The 20042-nt window shown below is 39.1% G+C and overlaps 1 protein-coding gene and 1 long non-coding RNA gene across 2 annotated transcripts; both read right to left on the reverse strand.

Moving 5' to 3' along the window:
* Positions 1 to 1061: 1061 nt before the first annotated feature.
* On the reverse strand, positions 1062 to 3504 carry rpl30 (ribosomal protein L30). Its single transcript, XM_084424370.1, has 5 exons — positions 3252 to 3504; positions 3089 to 3137; positions 1671 to 1816; positions 1410 to 1540; positions 1062 to 1167 (listed from the first exon to the last, which is right to left on the reverse strand). Exons 2-5 carry the CDS (start codon positions 3107 to 3109, stop codon positions 1112 to 1114), a joined length of 354 nt encoding a protein of 117 aa, XP_084280496.1. The 5' UTR covers positions 3110 to 3137; positions 3252 to 3504; the 3' UTR covers positions 1062 to 1111.
* A 2199-nt stretch (positions 3505 to 5703) lies between these two features.
* Positions 5704 to 7489, reverse strand: LOC311300487. Its single transcript, XR_014629331.1, has 2 exons — positions 6746 to 7489; positions 5704 to 6179 (listed from the first exon to the last, which is right to left on the reverse strand). It is a non-coding gene; the product is annotated as an uncharacterized lncRNA (long non-coding RNA).
* Positions 7490 to 20042: the final 12553 nt, after the last annotated feature.

The raw sequence follows: 20042 nt of genomic DNA on the forward strand, positions 1-20042 counted from the left end.
GCAAATGGCCTGCCTTCGAAATGAAAAACGAATCACATTCTTACCGATCAAGTTTGGAATCATATATATGGACTATGGAGAATGCCCGGCACAATCACTACCATTTTTCAACAGCTACAGCAGTCCATTTGTATTTATACAGTACATTAAATTTTGTAGAAATGTGACAAAACATAAAAGTGTGTAAAAATGAACAATCTACCTTGAATTTTCAATTTACATGTAACACATTTCTACAAAAAAATAAATGTACACTATAAATACAAATGTTCTTTTTGTGTACTACAGAATCGACTTTTCCAAGTGTTATGCCTACTTTAAAAGCATCTAAAAAGCTCAGTGATTCACAAGAGCATTCAATGGGACAAAACTGACAATACTGTAAAGTGTAGAAAGCAGTCAAGGTAAAAAAAAATAATCATGTGGAACAAATATTTCCATGGTAAAAAAAAAAAAACTCCTCAAAACATTTTGACCACGATGACAAAAACACTATTTTGGTGGCATTGGCCAATTTACTGACAATAACTAGGTTTTGATGGATGAATTAAACGTTTTGGGTGAGTTACATTTTGCAGACATGCAATACAGTTCTGATGTTACAGTTGTGACAATTGCAAAGTGACTAAGAAAAACTGTAAATTACAGGTTTAATAGCTAATTTGATTCGGATTCACCGCACGACAAGAGAGAAAATAGATTTATATTAACAACTAATTCACCTTCTGCAGTGAATCAATTCAGTTTTCAGTATATGTGTGTCTATATATAATTTTCCAGCTAATAAGAAAAAACTATCACTCGGTTCAAGCTTTAGGACATTGAGAAAAATAAACCCATCCCAAAAAGCATATTCAGGCTTTCAAAAAGGTGATCCTTTAATAAACAAAACCAACTGAATCATCGCGAGTAAACAAAAAAAGTGGGATGAATATCCCATTTCTCAACATTATCAAAGGTGAACAGATATAAAGTCAAGTTCTGTCTCTCATACAGTTTATCCATTAAACACATCAAACCTGAACGAAAGCGGAGACAAAAATAACCCCAAAAAAACACAATGACCGTTTCAACCAATTTTATTAATAATAAAGATCTGGTGGGAATGGCTCTACTTCTCCCCCCCCTGCTGCTGGTCTGGCATGCTTCTGATGATGTCAGAATCACCTGGGAACACGAGAGAAAGGCATTACTTACAGAACAATGCATTTATTTATTTTACAATGCACAGGATATTAGTTTTCATTTAGATTATCTAGATTTCTACTTCTGAAACATAACAGCAACATTTTAAATCTACATCGACTTTGACATACAAATGACCTATTAGTCCATAAATAACAATACAGTGTGACAGGCAAACAAAATTACTAGATCAAGTCATATCAGTTCTGCCAGTGAATACACACCAGGGTCAATGATGGCCAATGTGCACACCCTGTAGTATTTGCCACAGGCTGTACCGAGCTCAATGTTGTTTCCACTGTAATGATGGACTCCGGTTTTGGCCAACATAGCGTAGTACTCGATTTCAGATTTCCTGGAAAAACATCATGAATCATTAAAATGATCCTCAACCCTCACAAAACCGTATTATCCAAGAGGCCACAGATTATTTTCATGTGGACAGCAGATTGACAGAAATACTCAAGCAGGGATACATCACACACCTCAGAGCAGGACAGTTGTTGGCCAGGATTACCAGCTTGGCTTTTCCTTGGCGAATCATTTTCTGAGACTGCTTGTATCCGAGAACGTATTTACCGCTCTTCATCACAAGCTGCAGTCTAGAGTTGATGGACTCCAGGGACTTTTTCTGTAAATATGAAGATATGGAACAACAATAAATACACCAACAACACAGAATGTCAAGAAATAAGCTTTGACTTTTTTCTGTTCAAGGCTTCAAAATTGGAATAACTATTTTGAGACAACATATTTAGAACCAAGGTGGATGTGTGCCCTGCTATTGCAATTTTTGGGGTCTCTTTCAAAAAAAAATTCTCTTTTTTTTTTTTTCAAGCAGTTAGATATACTAGTCTTCACTTCTTTAATAGCTAAACAATGAATTTTATTTGTCTCTAAGTCCACCAAACCACCAAGTATTTCACAATGGCTTGTTGATATGTACTTTCTAAAGCAGGACATTTTAAGATGCTCTCAGAATGACAGCTGTTTCTCAACCATACATATACACACACACACACACACACACACACACACACACACACATATATATATACACACATATATATACATATATACACACTACCCTCACAAACACACCTCTCACTCTCTCTTTATAGTTAATTTTTCTATATACACTTCTGATCTGATGTAAAAAGTTTAAAGAACAGTGGAATGTGACTCTTTTTGATGTTTCAATGCTTTTCTTTCCCTTTTCACTTAGAAAATGACTTTGAAATAAACAAGTTTACATGTCAAATGTTTACCATGCCAATTGTCAGTCATTCCTTTGATCGAGGTGTGAATCCTGCGTTTTAATCTTGCCTATATATCACACTAATCATACATACACAACACAATTGCATTTCTTAAGCAATTAAAAACCATTCACACTATTAAGTTAACTTCTGTCAGTGCACTTATGGTCGCATGTACACTGTTTATATCATGTCTGTTTCACAGACAACTGTAATACTGTATCTCACTGACACTTCAGAAGTATTGCTCCTGTACATCATTTATTGTACAGTAGGGTGTGATTATTTATTAAATGAGCTTTTGGTAGACGAAAACAAACGTTACTCTGATAAAGACCTGTTTTCTACACCACGTTTTCTGAGTACACTTGATATATTTTAACAAAATAATACTAATAGAGCAATTTCCTTAACTAGAAACACCCAGCGCACATAAAATAGCTAATATTAATCGCATACGACACCACGCCAGCGATCAGAGATAAACATTTGCACAATATAATATCTAATGCCAATTCAACTGCGTAACAATAGTCATATACATCAGTGTTTGTGCATGTAAACGTTTTAGTTCTTTATAATCAGGCCTGTAGGGAGCTTCCACGTGAAGTTCTCCAGCACGCGCAGCATCGCGCTCCACTCACCGTTTTCTTTGCGGCCACCATATTTCCTGATTAGTCCGATCTGGCCAACCTGAACACAAAGAAGCGATAAATCAAGATCTACACTTTCAAAATAATGCGCTCGTGTTCTTCGTAAAACTTTTAAAGGGAGTATTTTAATAATTTCTAGCAGAGCCGCGCTCACCTCCTGATCACACCAAGATGGCCTCGTAGAGAAAGGGTTTCCCAGCGTGCACCGCGCGCGTAAACCTCACGCGCCCGCATCGCGAGACCGTGCAACCTCGAGATCACAGATATCAAAACAGTCACTGGGACATGTAGTCAAAGAATCTTTGTTGTAGGCAAGTGGTTCTCACCCTTTTGACTTCAAGCCTCCTGCTCATTCTCCACCACAACATTATTTTCCACCTGATAAAATATTTTAGAGCTTGGCACACCTAGAAACATCCATCCATCCATCATCCAAACCGCTTTATCCTATGCTATGCAGGGTTGTGGGGTGTCCAGCTTCTCTGGCCACAGGCGGGGGACACCCTGGATGGATGGTCAGTCAATCACATGGCTACCTAGAGGTATATTATAAAATCGGTCATGGAGTTATATGATTTTGTCTTCATGAATTTACACAACTTTCCCATGTTCAAAAATCACACTTTTAAAATTAGGTTAGGCTACCTTTTCCAGGTTTTTCGAGACAATGGGAACCCTGGTTCTTAAAAAGAAAAAGAAAGGATGGGTGAATTCAAATAAGAAATGTCTTGATTTTGTATTTATTTATTTATTTTTTTGTTTATTTTAATGCTTGTTTTGTCTTATTTTAAGTCATATTGAGTCATCTTATTTTTCAGATTTTAAGTCAGAAAGTGAGCAGGATATATTAATGTGTGGTTTCAGCAGGCGTGTATGCCTAAATTATGGGCAGCGGGTGCCTGAGCCCTCCCCAGCTCTACAGCGCCCTTCAATTTTCCAATGTAAATCTGTGGTGAAAAATGGAACTGCAGAACAGCCTAATTGAGAGCTATAGGCAGTAGCACCTCACTGCAGTACACGAGATCGAGGGGGCGGAGTTGGGTCCAGATTTAAGGGGTGGAGATGGGTAGGTTTAGGGGTGGGTTTAGGGATCAGGGGGTGGAGATGGGTAGGTTTAGGTATATATAAGGTGGGAGGAGTTTGATCTGAATCCAACTCCTCCCCCTGGATTTCGTGTTCTGCAGTGAGGACCATCTGCAGTAGGGGCGAGACATATCCAGCCGCAGAACCGCAGCCACAGAACCGGACGTAAGGGGCGGGGCTTAAACAGTCATAGTTGCGCTACACATAAACATATGTACATTAATATGTATATACATTTTCTTTTGTTAAATATGAGCTGTTTTCACATGGATTTCACAAAGCCTTGAACAAGTGAAACGTGAATGAAAACAAATTCTATGGGTTCAAAACGTCTCAGGTTATGACTGTAACCTATGTTCCTTGAGAACAGGGAACGAGACACTAGCTGTGTCCCAAAGTTGAAGGTTGCATCCTTCGAAGGACGCAGACTTCAAGGATGCAGCCTATGCGTCCTCTGAAGGACGCACCATGTAGCCTTCCTAGGATTTCCTAATTGTGCAACCAGGTGTTCCCGATCACTGCTCCTGGCGCCAAGCAACGGTGCGAGAGGACAGCTGCTGTGATCATTCATTTTGATAACTGAGTAAACAGCTATGGAGCCAGAATTGGCTATTGTCATTTTTATGTTTTATATTTTACTGGAGGACATGGTGTGCCCCGGCGCTGCCGGATCATGTATTTTCGGTTTAGCCCTGTTTGAATACAAAACCCAATTTACTATAAAAAGTCCAGTATTTCTCGCGCTCGTCATCTGCAGCTGTCACGGTTGCCAGGCGACAAGAACAATCCTTCATAGGCTAGACCGGTCCGAGCGCTTCAGATGCGCCCTTTGATATGGGACGCTGCTGTAGTTAGCAACAATTTGTTAATATTGTGACAATAAGCCTACATTTTGTTACTTTAATTTTCGGAACTGCATATTTCGTTAGTATTCACTTACAAATGTGAAGTAACCTGAAGTACTTTTTTCCCTCACATCACAATGTGATTACATTACACTACACAAAAGTATATAATGTAACAACCAGATATTACTGTATATTGAAAATATACAGAAGTAAAATGCAACATAGCCTACGCACTACGCAGTAATGCAGTAGTAGCCTAATATAAATGCAGTAGTTATTAAAAGTACTTTTTTCAGAAAGCCGTCGATTGAATCAGCCCTGCAAACCTGTTGGTAGACAATTTAGTGGATAGTGGAAATATGCACTCAAACGCTCTGGAGACCATCCCAGATGATGTCCCACCAGCAGGAGGCCATACCAGGGGCAGCCCATCCCGGTCCAGCAGCTCAGCTCAATAGAGTCTACATCATTTTTTTCTTATTTTATGTATTGTAAAATTAAATGTTTATGTTGATTTTGATATGTTTAACGTATTTTGTAAATAGTTGGAAAAAGTACTTTAATGTAGCCTAAAGAACAAATGATTTTCATTTACCAATTTTATTTGAAAAAATAAAAAGGTATAGAATTTGTTTCATGCTGAAAGTATTACTGTCATTACAAAAATAAACAATGTCCAGAACAATTCATTCTCTTTTATTTACACAATTAAAGTTGCATAAAATAAATGTACATAAATTTTCTTTTAAAAAATAAAAGTGAAAAAAGTTAAACAAGAATATGTAGAAAATATATATATTTTTCAATCATTCTCTCAAGAAGAGAAAACAGCCTATCCATCCTCTCCCTTCTTTCCTGTGCACTCCTCGCCTCTGCCTCCCTCTGTAGTTGCATTTCTTCTCTGATCAAGTCCAAAAACTCGTCCTGTCTCGCCGCCTTTGTGCTGGTTCTGCTGCCCCTGGCTCCTCCTCACCGTGGGCACCCACTACTGAACTCGGCCCTGGTGTGTCCTCAGGGATTGAGGCGATGAGGACAGGGGGGTTGGTGCAATGCCTCTGTCCCAACATCTCATCCATGAGGACAAACCAGGGCCAAGTTGCAGCAGTGGGTTTCCCACTCACACCCTCTCCTGTCCCAAGACACTTGCAATCCTAAAGGCAGAGCAAATTAGCCATGGCTTGTTAACAACAACAGGACAATACATTTCAGCAAAGATGTGTGTATTACTTTTCTTTAATATATATATATATATATATAGATAGACCCATTTTTTCCTGAATTGTTCTAAAAAAGCAGAAAAGGGTACTTAACACAGAGGAGCAATCTTAAGTGCATTGTTAACACTGCAAAATATGACACATCAAGACATGCATACAAAATACTTATAAAATCATATTTCTGTATACTAACATTTGGTTAAAACCACATAGCTTGCATGACAGCACTACAAAAACACATAAAAGTGAAACCCCATTGCCTTATCTACTGCTTTTCTTATTGTTTTGGGCTTTATTGGGTGAGTGATATTTCTTATAATACACAAGTGCAAATATTACAAATAGGTCATTAAACTAATAACGTTATTACCACAAGTTTTGCCTAAAACTACCTGACAAATGAAGCCACGCAATGGTGACGAAGGAGTTAGGAGAAGTTTATAAGAAAATTTAACTCTGGTTTCGCTAGCTATTTGAGTAAATGAAAACATAATACTTACATTTAAATGTGAATTTGCTGTCCACCACCGATCTCTAGTCTCGGCCGCCTTTAAAAATAAATAAATAAATGCTGTCGTCAACGGCGCGCAATGAATTATGGGGTAAAATAGGCCGCTAAGTGTCCATTTATGTATCAATAGGCTTGTTTGAGATGAGCAAAATCTGCGCAGAATCGATCACCGGTGATCACCGCGAGATGCATGCCGGTTAGAAATGTGTCCGATGCTGCGTTCCAGTCCACTTTTAGACACGCACTTGCGAACTTCCCTAAGCACTTCCCCTTGGGGGAATCCCTGCTGCCATTTTGAAGTGCGTTCCACTTCGTGAAGTGGACGAGGGAAGTTTATATGGACAGACCCTCGTTCCCTCGATTTTGACCGAGGGAGCGAGTCTGCTTCAAATGTACACTTCAGGCACCTATATGTCCCACAATGCAGTACGATTGTGACGTCACCACATATCTCATCTAATCACCACCACAACAGACAACTCTATGATATATTAATTATATATATTTTTTGTTTAAAACAACCCAAACACACATAAACATTTGGATGCTGCATTAAACAAATTCTTAAAGGAAAAAAAAATGTAAATAATAAATCAACTCCACAGCTGATTCCAAGTGATCAAGGGCTTAGGACGTTCCAGTTCAGCCCATTGCAGTTTCCGCCAGTAGTGGGCACTCGCAATGACGTACATCCGAGTGAACGAGACGGAGGGAAGTTTGCGAGTGAAGGGCATGACAGTTTTGGACTGTGCTGCGTTCCAGTCCAAAACTGTCATATTTTCAAAACGATATGGTTAAAAGTAGCCTATTTGTTCTCAGTTTATGCAAATGATCTCATTCCTTATGAAATAACAAAAACTAGTTTGTATTAACTATTAACATGGTAAATAAAAAATCATCAGTGTACATCATGATTATGCATAGCCTATATGAGCAGAAAAGTGACTTTATTTAAAAGTATTGTAGTTAAATATTGTAGTTAAATATTGTGAAACCTACGGTGGCTGAGAAGTGTAAAACAAACCACAATTCCGAAAACAAAACAACTAATTTATAAACGCAATGGAAAGACTAAAAACAAATTAACAAGTAAGAAAACACAATAACATTTAAGAAAACAAAATAACAAGTCAGAAAACACAACGACAAGTCAGAAACAACGGAAAAGGTGAATGCTGAATGGACGAGACATCTGTCAATCAAGACAGAAAGTAGCCTACAGCAGACTGCGACAGAAGAAAGTCGATTCGCGTGTGCATTGTGTAAATATTAGAGCTGTCTTATTTAACCGGCTAATTTAGTGCGATTATTATGGAGAGAAAAAAAAAGTCATGTTAAAATCTTCCTACCACTAACGTTATCTGATTTGGTCCGACAAAAATTATAAACGATCTCAATCTGGTAAAGTGGGAGAGTGGTATGGCATGTAGCAAGAACAGATTTAGCTTTTGACGCGAACGACCTGAGTTCGAGTCTCCCTCGAGTGATAAATTGTAATTCATAATAAACTTCTTGTTTATTGATCTACATAAAATTAATAGGGCCTTTTGGAAAAAACAGCACTCTTGCTTGTGTGCTTAACTATAGGCTACCATATTATATTAGACAAAAGCTCATGCAGGGGCATTGCCTCTATCTGGAATTTTAGAACTATACTTTCTACATGTCTTGATTGACAGATGTCTCGTCCAATCAGCGGTGAGTATTCCATTCACCACATTCCGTTTTGTCTTACTTGTCGTTGTGTTTTCTGACCAGAGGTGTCAAAAGTATTCACATTCATTACTCAGGTAGAAGTATAGAAACTAGGGTTTAAAAAGACTTCTGTAGAAGTTGAAGTATCAACTCAAGCTTTTTACTCAAGTAAAAGTATAAAAGTACTTGTTTCAAAACTACTTAAAGTATAAAAGTAAAAGTAATGTAAGAAAAAAAAAATGCAATTAATGCTCTCTCTCTCTCTCTCTCTCTCTCTCTCTCTCTCTCTCTCTCTCTCTCTCTCTCTCTCTCTCTCTCTCTCTCTCTCTCTCTCTCTCTCTCTCTCTCTCTCTCTCTCTCTCTCTCTCTCTCTCTCTCTCTCTCTCTCCTAAAATGTAAGGAGTAGAAAGTACAGATAATTGCGGGAAAATGTAAGGAGAGTAGAAGTAAAAAGCCGTCTGAAAAATAATTACTCCAGTAAAGTAGCCTATAGATAGCCTACCCCAAATTTCTACTTAAGTAAGGTAACGAAGTCTATTTGTACTTCGTTACTTGACACCTCTGTTTCTGACTTGTTAATTTGTTTTCAGATTTGTCGTTGTGTATTTTGATTTGTTATTATGTTTTCAGATTTGTCGTTGTGGTTTCTGATGTTATTTGTTTTTGGAACAAATCTTTTTTCGTTTTCTAGGCCTAAATTGTTCATTTGTTTTTAGTCTTTCCATTGCGTTTATTAATTTGTTGTTTTGTTTTCAGAATTGTGGTTTGTTTTGCACGTGTCGGCCTCCGTAATACACAGCTTATTTATTAAACAAAAGAAAATTACGTGTAAGCCCCGCCCCTCACGTCCGGTTCTGAAACTGCTGGTGCTGCGGTTCTGCAGCTGGATAGGCTAATGAAGAGATTTCAGGCTGTCATTCTGTTATTCGTTTGCCTGTCCATCGACACTGCGCGCCAATTTTAATGAAAACATCTATGCAAACTGAAAGCAAAAGGCTATCCTAGGCTACGTTTTCATTAATTCACCTCACACACCCAACCTTAATATCACACAATGAGAAATGGTGATATTTCCTCGCGATTTCTAAGATCTTTAACTGTAAATGATTAGGCTATGCTTAATTAACGTTTGTTTGAGAGACCAGATCAGCTTGGCCGGCTGGGTGGCAAACTTCAGTTTTTTCCCCAAAAGAGATTTGGTGCTGTTATGGAAATTGTAGCCTAATATTCAGTTATTTGTGGTGAATTTGCAATAAACCATAGACCAAACAGTGTCTTTCTCAAGTTTTATTCTTTCAAGAAAGTCATTCCATATGCAGATAAATGTTCTACAGAGAAGGATCACCTCATCCGGCCATCATTAAACCCACACCCAGCTGTTTATGTATTGAAGATTAGATACCATATAAGGACACAAAACTTTTAACCTCATTAAACTGAAAGCAAAAGTGAATATGTGTAAAGCTTTACAGATAAACCACGTTTACCTTTCGACACTAACAGAACAGAAATCTTAGTCTCTTGATAAGGTCGAGTTTTAACGCGATGCAGGTGGACAAATATGTATTGACAGAGGCGCTCTCTGCCTTTCTGGGAGTCACTGTGAAGTTGCAGTCAGATTTGAAGGATTTAGATGGAGCCATTAAACTGGATATTACCAGTCTTACAACTCTTGCCCTTCTTGGTTATGAATCGTTCATGTTTGTGGTGGTTCAACCTGTGAGTTATATAACTTCTTTACTGGCGGGGTTGTTTGTTGGTGATCAGAAAAATTCGGGAACCCCGAAAAACGAAAGCGCGAGCTCTTCTCTCCGGAAGGAGTTATTTGTGATCCCAGATGACTTTTTCGACCCAATATTTGACTTTGACTTCACGAACATGTCCGAGTCAAAGTCTGATGCCTGCATGCGCGGGGACGAGCCGTACAAGCGGCCCTATGGGTGGATGCGCTTCGCGCTGAAGGTGCGGGACAAATACCCGGACGGGAACGCTTGGCTGGGAACGGGTGGATGGAGGAGCAGTTCCGCGCCCGGTGAGTGGCCAGTCTCCTACCACGGTACCGGCTTACAAGGGGCTGAGGGCATCATACAATCTCACTACAAGGCGGGAGACCGTGAGGCTTACGGAAGAGGGATTTATTCATCTCCAGACATCAACGTGGCAGATGGCTACGCGACAAGCAAGAAATTCACCTCGCAAAAGAACGGAAAGACTTACAAAGTCATCATGCAGAACAGAGTCAACCCCAAGAAAAGGGAAATCATCAAGGGGAACGACTTTTGGTTGGTCCGTGTTCCTAAAGGCACATCTGCTGAGAAAGAGAAAGAAATAGTTGCGAGTTCAATCCGGCCTTATGGCCTTCTGCTTAAAGAGGTGTAAGGCAAACAGTAGGCTAGGCTGTTAAATTGCTCTCAGAATTTAGCTATTCTTGGCCATAGCCTACAATTCACCTTTCAAATCTTCTGACTTTGACTTCTGATTAAAGAGATGTTTATTACCATATGAAATTAAATATTTTAATAATCCAGCACTGGTGTTTTCAATATGCCTGGTTTTCTTAATGCTTTTTTAGTCATTTAAAAGACAAAAGTACCAAAGCTTTAGACCATTAGGCCTATACATTTTCCATTGAAACAGGACATTGTTAGGCAGGCCTACTTGCACAACTATAGTCAGCTTTCTATGCTGCATTCATGTGCTATCGGAATGATCATAAATGCTATTTTCCTAGTTAAAAATTTGGACATGAATGCCCTCTCAAGTCAAAATTTGAATGTAATCAGTAATCACGACTTCAGAAGTGGGTGCTACTGGAGAATTTCCGATAGCATGTGAAGGCAAGTTAGTGAAATTTCCACTCTACTTTTTTCTTGTTCAAAAGTTAAATAAATAAACATATTTTACATTTCTTAATCAATTATGTATTCTGAAAAAAAGTTCAATAATGATTAGAGAGATATCTTTTTTCTCAAAAAGTTGACATGAAATTGTACAGCTGAAATAAAGTTTTACAACCATTCCAGTGTGTTATGTTCTGTTGAGACTGCCTAAACTGTCTTTGTTTGACTTTTATTATGACCGCCGCTAGCGTAGCTAGCGAAAGCGGTCATATAGGGATTGTCAAAGTTTTTTTTGTTTTTTTTTTCGTCACCTTACTGAATTTTTCGTCAACGATACCAGGGACACCGAAGCACCGGGGAACATGAAATTTGGTGGGCATGTAGCCCCACTAGACTTCTAAGGAAAAATTTCGTTTGGTCCCCGGGGGCCACTCCCCCCCCGCGCTGGGCCCCCCCAAACCCCAAAAAATGAATTTTTTCCTAAATAACTACCTGAACCGTGGCACCGAGGATGAAGAAATTTTTATGGTATGTTGGTCTACTAGACTTTTACGGAAAAATTTCGTTTGGTCCCCGGGGGCCACTTCCCCCCCCGCGCTGGGGCCCCCTTAAATTTTTCGTCAACGATACCAGGGACACCGAAACACCGGGGAACATGAAATTTGGTGGGCATGTAGCCCCACTAGACTTCTAAGGAAAAATTTCGTTTGGTCCCCGGGGGCAACTCCCCCCCCCCGCGCTGGGCCCCCCCAAACCCAAAAAAATTCAGTTTTTCCTAAATAACTACCTGAACCGTGGCACCGAGGATGAAGAAATTTTTATGGTATGTTGGTCTACTAGACTTTTACGGAAAAATTTCGTTTGGTCCGTGGGGGCCACTCCCCCCCCCGCGCTGGGGCCCCCGTAAATTTTTCGTCAACGATACCAGGGACACCGAAACACCGGGGAACATAAAATTTGGTGGGCATGTAGCCCCACTAGACTTCTAAGGAAAAATTTCGTTTGGTCCCCGGGGGCCACTCCCCCCCCGCGCTGGGCCCCCCCAAACCCAAAAAAATGCAGTTTTTCCTAAATAACTACCTGAACCGTGGCACCGAGGATGAAGAAATTTTTATGGTATGTTGGTCTACTAGACTTTTACGGAAAAATTTCGTTTGGTCCCCGGGGGCCACTCCCCCCCCCCGCGCTGGGGCCCCCGTAAATTTTTCGTCAACGATACCAGGGACACCGAAGCACCGGGGAACATGAAATTTGGTGGGCATGTAGCCCCACTAGACTTCTACGGAAAAATTTCGTTTGGTCCCCGGGGGCCACTCCCCCCCCGCGCTGGGCCCCCCCAAAACCAAAAAAATGCAGTTTTTCCTAAATAACTACCTGAACCGTGGCACCGAGGATGAAGAAATTTTTATGGTATGTTGGTCTACTAGACTTTTACGGAAAAATTTCGTTTGGTCCCCGGGGGTCACTTTCCCCCCCGCGCTGGGGCCCCCGTAAATTTTTCGTCAACGATACCAGGGACACCGAAGCACCGGGGAACATGAAATTTGGTGGGCATGTAGCCCCACTACACTTCTACGGAAAAATTTCGTTTGGTCCCCGGGGGCCACTCCCCCCCCCGCGCTGGGCCCCCCCAAACCCCCAAAAATTCAGTTTTTCCTAAATAACTACCTGAACCGTGGCACCGAGGATGAAGACATTTTTATGGTATGTTGGTCTACTAGACTTTTACGGAAAAATTTCGTTTGGTCCCCGGGGGCCACTTCCCCCCCCTGCGCTGGGGCCCCCGTAAATTTTTCGTCAACGATACCAGGGACACCGAAACACCAGGGAACATGAAATTTGGTGGGCATGTAGCCCCACTAGACTTCTACGGAAAAAATTCGTTTGGTCCCCGGGGGCCACCCCCCCCCCCCCCAAACCCCAAAAAATGAAGTTTTTCCTAAATAACTACCTGAACCGTGGCACAGAGGATGAAGACATTTTTATGGTATGTTGCTCTTAAGGGCCCACATCAACCTAGCCCATAATCACTCATTTGTGATTTGCGCCCCTCCCATAAAAAATGAAAATGCAATATTATTCTGCTTTAATCGCCCCTATCTTCAGTGGAGATGTTCAGAACTGCACCATATTTCATGTGTATGATTAACTTGACATCCTCTGGGGGTATCCTCTGCTAAGTTTTGTAGAATTTCATCCATGGGGGGGTATAAAATAAATTCATTTATGTGCACATTTAGTGACTGTACACTCATCGGCCTGTAGATGGTGCTGTTGAGCGAAGGGTTGCTGGTTTAGGATGATACTGTCACACACACACATGCAGGAATACAAACAAACGCAAGCATGCACACACACTGACATCCACACGCACAGACACACACCCATACACACACATACAAATCCACATGCACAGACACACACACACAGACACACACACACAAACACACACGCGCACACATGTACGCACACATACATACACGCACAGACACACACACACACACACACACACACACACACAAACACACACACATACACACACACACACACATACACACACACACACACACACACAGACATGCACATACTATTACTTTTTTTAGGTATATACATAAACACGCAATACAGCCAAATTACTCCACGTCATTTATTTTTGTGGAAAGCCAGTGCAGGCCTGAGCGGCGGTCATATTTTGTACCGCGATGCGGTACATCTAGTTAAAGGGGTGGTAGTGTGGAAGTAAAATAATGCCAAATGTTTTTGAAACAAAAAAGCCAGTTGGATTGCACTACTTGGAAAAAAAAAAAGAAAAAAAAAAGGAATTGCAGTAACCATGCTTGCATTTTAATGCATTGTATTTTTAGGGCTTTCATTTTTATGGGCTGAAATTCAACATGGTTGAATATTTAAGCTGTGAATATTTCAATTCAAAACATTTCAAACACATTTTCATTATTAAAAATTCAATAATCCATATTCACCTTTCATATTTCACTTCCAAAATATTCAAATTGTTTAAAAATACAAACTTTAATATTCAACTGAAAATTTTCGGTCCATCTGAGCGCGCAAAGTTTAACGCTCAGCATTAAACTTTGCGCGTTAAGGTCATATTCTGAGTCCATTTGCTTGTCTTCGAGTTTGGTCTTTTATATCACTGTATTAGTCTTAACATACACACTCTGGGGACAACAGAGACTTATTTTACATATTGCAAAAAGGGGCATTATATCACCCCTTTAATGTGTAAAACATTTTTTTTTTTTTTACTTCAAAGTCTTATAATATTTTCCTCTGTCCTGGTCAGATGGCCTATTATTTCTTTAAGCTTTATCTTTTCATTTTAGAACAAATTAGGTACTTTTCAGAATCTAATAATAAACTGTACATTGTATTCTGATAATAAAATTCATGACCCAAAACATAATGTCACAATGATAAAATTCCTATGTCCTTATATTGATGGCAAATGTTTCATTTTTGCAACATTTGCAATACTTGGTGCTGTGGTCAAACAAAAGAGATCATTAAGCAGCATGTTGCCTGCCTGTTACACAACACAATGTTGTGTCAACACATTTTGAATTTTAAAACATTTGAATAATGCATATGAATAGTGAACAATTTGTTCTTTTATTTGCTATCCATCATCCTCCTAGATTCCTCAATCAACATGATCACACTGGACACTGGAAAATGTTTGTGTTGGACATGCACACAAACCTGTAAATTTGGGGCTTTTGAAAAACATTCGAAGCTGGAGCCCCAGAAGCCACGCCTTTGCTCCGCCCGTGACACAAACTACAACTGCCTATATTGTTTGAATTGAAAACAGAAAGGCTATAAACCTCACTGCCAGTTTATATTTCTCCAGTGCTGTTAGATGTTTAGATGCTGTAATTTGACCATGAGGTTTGTATGCGTATCACATTGTTTTTTTGCTCCTTTGTGTCTATGTCCTCCGCATCTTACTTTTCCTGAATAAATGTTGTGTCCAAACCTTTATCTCAGAACTGTGAGTGGTGTGGTGTTATAGTGTTTAAAAGGACCTTTAATGACTCTAAGTTTTGCATCTTTTCATGATTGTTTGTTTGATGTAAACCATGAATAGCAAGGAAATTTGGAGCAATTGTTTGTATTTCCAGGCCTAACCTGCTAAAAACTGCCCAAATCCCCTCTAAAGTAACAGATCAGCCTGACCAAGTAGGCCTATATCCAGAGAATGATGGGGTTTTTTTTGGCCTTTGAGCAGCTCACTTCTAGCAGGTTGTCCTTTAATGGCCTGTTGCAAATACTATTTCACTTAATTTCATAGGTTTATTTAATTTTCTTAAATGTTAGGCTACCCCCTTAATTTTAAAAACGTCTTTTTTTTTTTGTCATGATTGATCCTCTGCTATTAAAAGCATGTGGTTTCCAGTCACGATCCTGGGGACCTACTGCACATTGTGTTTGTCCCTCTTGTCTGTCACACTTCAGTTCATGATCATGATCACGATCTCTGCCGATGAGCTGATGATCCTAATCAGGTGTGCTAAATAAGCAGGACATACAAATGTGTAAAAATCTGGGTCCTCACTCCCAGTAATAAGACTGAAAATATCCTGTGTTACACCACGTTGTCTCATAACAGATCAGAGATCTTGATAAGTTCGATTAACGCGATGGAGGTGGACAAATATATCTTGACCGAGGCGCTCTCTGCCATTCTGGGAGTCACTGTGAAATTGCAGTCAGATTGCAACGATTTAGATGGAGCCATTAAACTGCAAATTGCCAAACTGACAACTCTTGCCCTTCTTAAAAATGAACCAGTGGCTTGTCTGACTGCTTCTCTGTCGCGGATGTTTGTTGGTGGTGATAAGAAAAAATCACAAGAAACCCCGAGAAGCGAAAGCGCGAGCTCTTCTCTCCTGAAGGAGTTAGGCCTATTTGTGATTTCAGATGACTTTTTCGATCCAAAGTTTGACTTTGACTTCACGAACATGTCCAAGCCAAACTTTAATGCCTGCATGCGTGGAGACGAGCCGTACAAGCGGCCCTACGGGTGGATGCGCTTCGCGCTGAAGGTGCGGGACAAATACCCGGACGGGAACGCTTGGCTGGGAACGGATGGATGGAGGAGCCGTTCCGCGCCCGGTGAGTGGCCAGTCTCTTACCACGGAACCGACTTGCATGGGGCTGCGGGCATCATAAAGTCTCAGTATATGCCAGGAGACCGTCAGGCTTACGGAAGAGGGATTTATTCATCTCCAGACATCAACATAGCCTACATGTTCGCGAAAACCAAGAACTTCATTTCGCAAAAGAATGGAAATACTTACAAAGTCATCATGCAGAACAGAATCAACCCCCAGATCAGAGAAATAAAGACCAAGGACATTTGGTTGGTCCCTATCCCTGAAGGCACATCAGTTGAAGAGGAGAAAAAAATAGTGGAGAGTTCAATCCGCCCTTATGGCCTTCTGCTTAAAAAGATGTAAGGCCTTGTTGAAAATGTTCACATTTGGAATTTCCTTCTCTTTAATTCATTTGTGTGCTGCCTTATTGCATGTCAGAAGATTCATTCATTGATTTCATAATTGTAATAGTTGAATAAGTGTTATGTGTGTTTGTATGTGAAGAGAAAAAATTGCTTTCATTCATCATTATAGTTAATTCATAATAGAGGACATATATAGGCCTAGGGATGAAATTCCATATTGTATTAAAAAGGCATACAAAATGTTTGTTTTGCACCTCATTTTTGCATTGAAAGATTTGTTTTCGTACAAATGCACGCACGTTTAGAAAAGCATGATTGAGCTTTTGCTTTTTTTGGAGGCAATTTATCCCCAGAACACTGCAGAAACACAATATAACAAATCCAAATGAATGGCAAACATCTACACCACTAACTTCATTGCATTTATCCTATTGTATATTAGGTGTTCCTTAAACATTTTTTATAGAGAATGATTAAAGCATATTATCTACGTCATTTAGTCAATGTTAAGAAAATTTGTCAGGTTATGGAAATGTTATTGTGTCTCAAGTTGTAACCCTAACTTTAACCAACAAATATAAATGTCCTCATTATTTTAGCGCAATAAGAGCAGAAAATTATTTATAGGATGGCTGGCATGTGGACCCTAACCCTTATGTAGTTTATGGCTTGGCATACACATTAATGTGAATATGTAATATACTGTTTAAAAATAAATAAAATGTCAATATCCAGTTCAGACACTCAACAGATTCTTAATGTTTCTGACCCTGTAAGAGTATAAATCACACGTTTTAGTGGATCAAGTTTAAGAGCAACAAATACGCTATAAAAATGGCAAAATATCAAAGCTGAGACTGATTCAGATTGCAAACAAATTTTGAGTTCCTGTTATTAACAGAGATGTGAATGTCTGTCTGTGGACCACTTATTATCGTTAACTAAAACCATTAAATATATATTACTTGAAATAAAACAAACATTAACTAAAATAAAATCTTAAAAAACAACTTATTTTATTTCAGCCAGTTAACATTATGGAAGATCACCCAGAATATCCTAGCATAGCAACAATAGCATCCCCCTAACAACCGCATATATTCTGACCTTACTTCAAACAATTGTAATTTTTTAGACAATACTTCACGTTGTCGTTGGCTTTAAAACAAGCCAACATAAAGTTTGTCTTTCAGGTTTTTTTCAGGGATTCTAACTCTGCAACCAGTTACCGCTTATTGATTTTATTAATTTTTTTCGTCAGATGGTTCTTTATCCATGATGAATCCAAGTGGAGTTGGCAGTTGGAGAACCTGCTTACCAAACAATATGCAATCCCAGACATTTCCGACAGGATTAGATCTATGCTTCGTGAACTGGGTGGGAGCATATACCTGTTCCCAGGATCCTATGTTTCCTGAGATTTATATGGCACATAATGAACAGGGGCGGATCTACCATGGGGTCTATTTCCACCCCAGAATTATCCCAGTATAAAATCTAAATGTAAGCAGTGTTTCCTGTACCACTTTTCAACAGTGGTGCTTCAATATGATAACACAAAACGACAGTGTCCTTGCAGGCTGCACAAGTGTATCATCATCATTAAAACACTGTAAAAATGCTACAGTAAAACATGTTAGCAAGTTCTCTTACTGTTGAAAACGGTAATGCATCTAACAGGACGTTTTACTTATTTTTACAGTGAAATACTATTAAATGAACAGATTTGGGAAGTAATCTTTTAATTTATAGTGAATAAACAAACTGACATAAACTTAAATTGAAAATTACCTGCGTGACTTTACATTTGATTGTCACGGTCTGCCTGTGTTTTTGGACTTTGAGGGGCCATTTAAGCGACACTGTAAAATGGAACACTTTTTATGTGTTTTGGCCGTTCATTTAGACGACAATGGCATTTTGGAGGCCTAAAAATGCAAACTTTTGAAAAAGTGTAAGTTTTTGAAAACAATCCCGTTATCGTTTCTGTGTAAACTACAAAAAAAAGCAATGACTACGAAAAATATGCGCATGACTATTAACAAGTTCAGTTTACAGCCGCAGTTTTTCTTCACAAAGTGACATCGTCAACTACTGGCCTGGCATGCATATTACAGTGTTTTTAGTCATTTTCACAGATCAGTGTGAACGGGATCGTTTTGACAACGTTGCCGTCTGTATGCGAAAAAATGCAAAGGAAAAACGTTTACGGTTTTAGTACATTGCTGTTGTGTAAATGTAGCCTACCCTCAGTTGAGTTTGCACTGTGTTCTTGTTCATCTGTTGCCATTGTGTTTGATTTGCCCTCATGTGTTACACCTGTGTCTTGTTAATTATCTCGATCGGTCCCTTAGTGTTCCCTGTGTATATAGCCCTTTGTTTCAGCCTTTGTCAGTTCTCGTCTCATAAGTGGTTGTTCGGTTTCATTTCATATATTTCTGAAGAAGATAAAAAGAATAAAAGAACTGTAAGCGATTAGATCCTGTTATTTTATTTATTGTTTTAATTGCAACAATTGTGTGACAATGGTATTTTAAATAACTGTTTCTTGTTAGTTTTTGTCATTAATTATGTTAAAACCCTTTAGGGTTTTGTTTCACCTTATGTCACATTATGATGGTGGTGTTTTGTATTTATGTGCATGAAACTGCACATTATTATGTGGAAAAGCTATGTGATTAACTTTAATTCATTGTGTGTCTCTTTTACCACATACGGTTAGGAGTTCATAAAGTTGATAGGGCCCTGGGAAAATGAATTCTGACCTTTTGAAAGAAGTTCACTTAATGTGTGTTAACAGACAATTGAACTTTAAGTATATAATTTAAAAACAAGAACTTTTCTAATCTTAAAAGAACCATCTCCAAGGACCTAATATAACCAAAAATACTAGCGTTGAGTTTTACAAGGACATAGCATTCTCTGTGCACTAACATTATCCACCATAGCTGTAGATTTAGATATGGAGCGTCAAGTTAACGTTTTTATGACATTCAGTTTGGGTTGGCCAGTGCTACTCCAGAAGTCACCTGTAGATGTCGCTAAAATCATTACAAAGGGACTATGTGATGTCATATTTTAAGTTAGAGTACATTTTCTTTCTAATTAAACACATGTAATCGGATTTAAATCGTTATTTTGGTTGTTAGAACTCAGGTTAAAACATAAAGTGTCACATATTTAATTTCTTAACAAAACTATGTATTTTAATCAGAGAAGACAGGAGTTCACTGCTGCTTTAGCATTGAACCGTGACCTGTTACCGA

This window comes from Rutilus rutilus (assembly GCF_951802725.1).
Source record: "Rutilus rutilus genome assembly, chromosome: 11".
Classification (NCBI taxonomy): Eukaryota; Metazoa; Chordata; class Actinopteri; order Cypriniformes; family Leuciscidae; genus Rutilus; species Rutilus rutilus.

Excerpts from the sequence above, each read along its gene's own strand:
- rpl30 (XM_084424370.1), bottom strand. The coding sequence starts at position 3,109 with ATGGTGGCCGCAAAGAAAACG. Across the intron at positions 1,817-3,088 it reads TGGTGGCCGCAAAGAAAACG|AAAAAGTCCCTGGAGTCCAT; the intron begins GTGAGTGGAGCG and ends TCATATTTACAG. Across the intron at positions 1,168-1,409 it reads ATTGGCCATCATTGACCCTG|GTGATTCTGACATCATCAGA; the intron begins GTGTGTATTCAC and ends TCGTGTTCCCAG.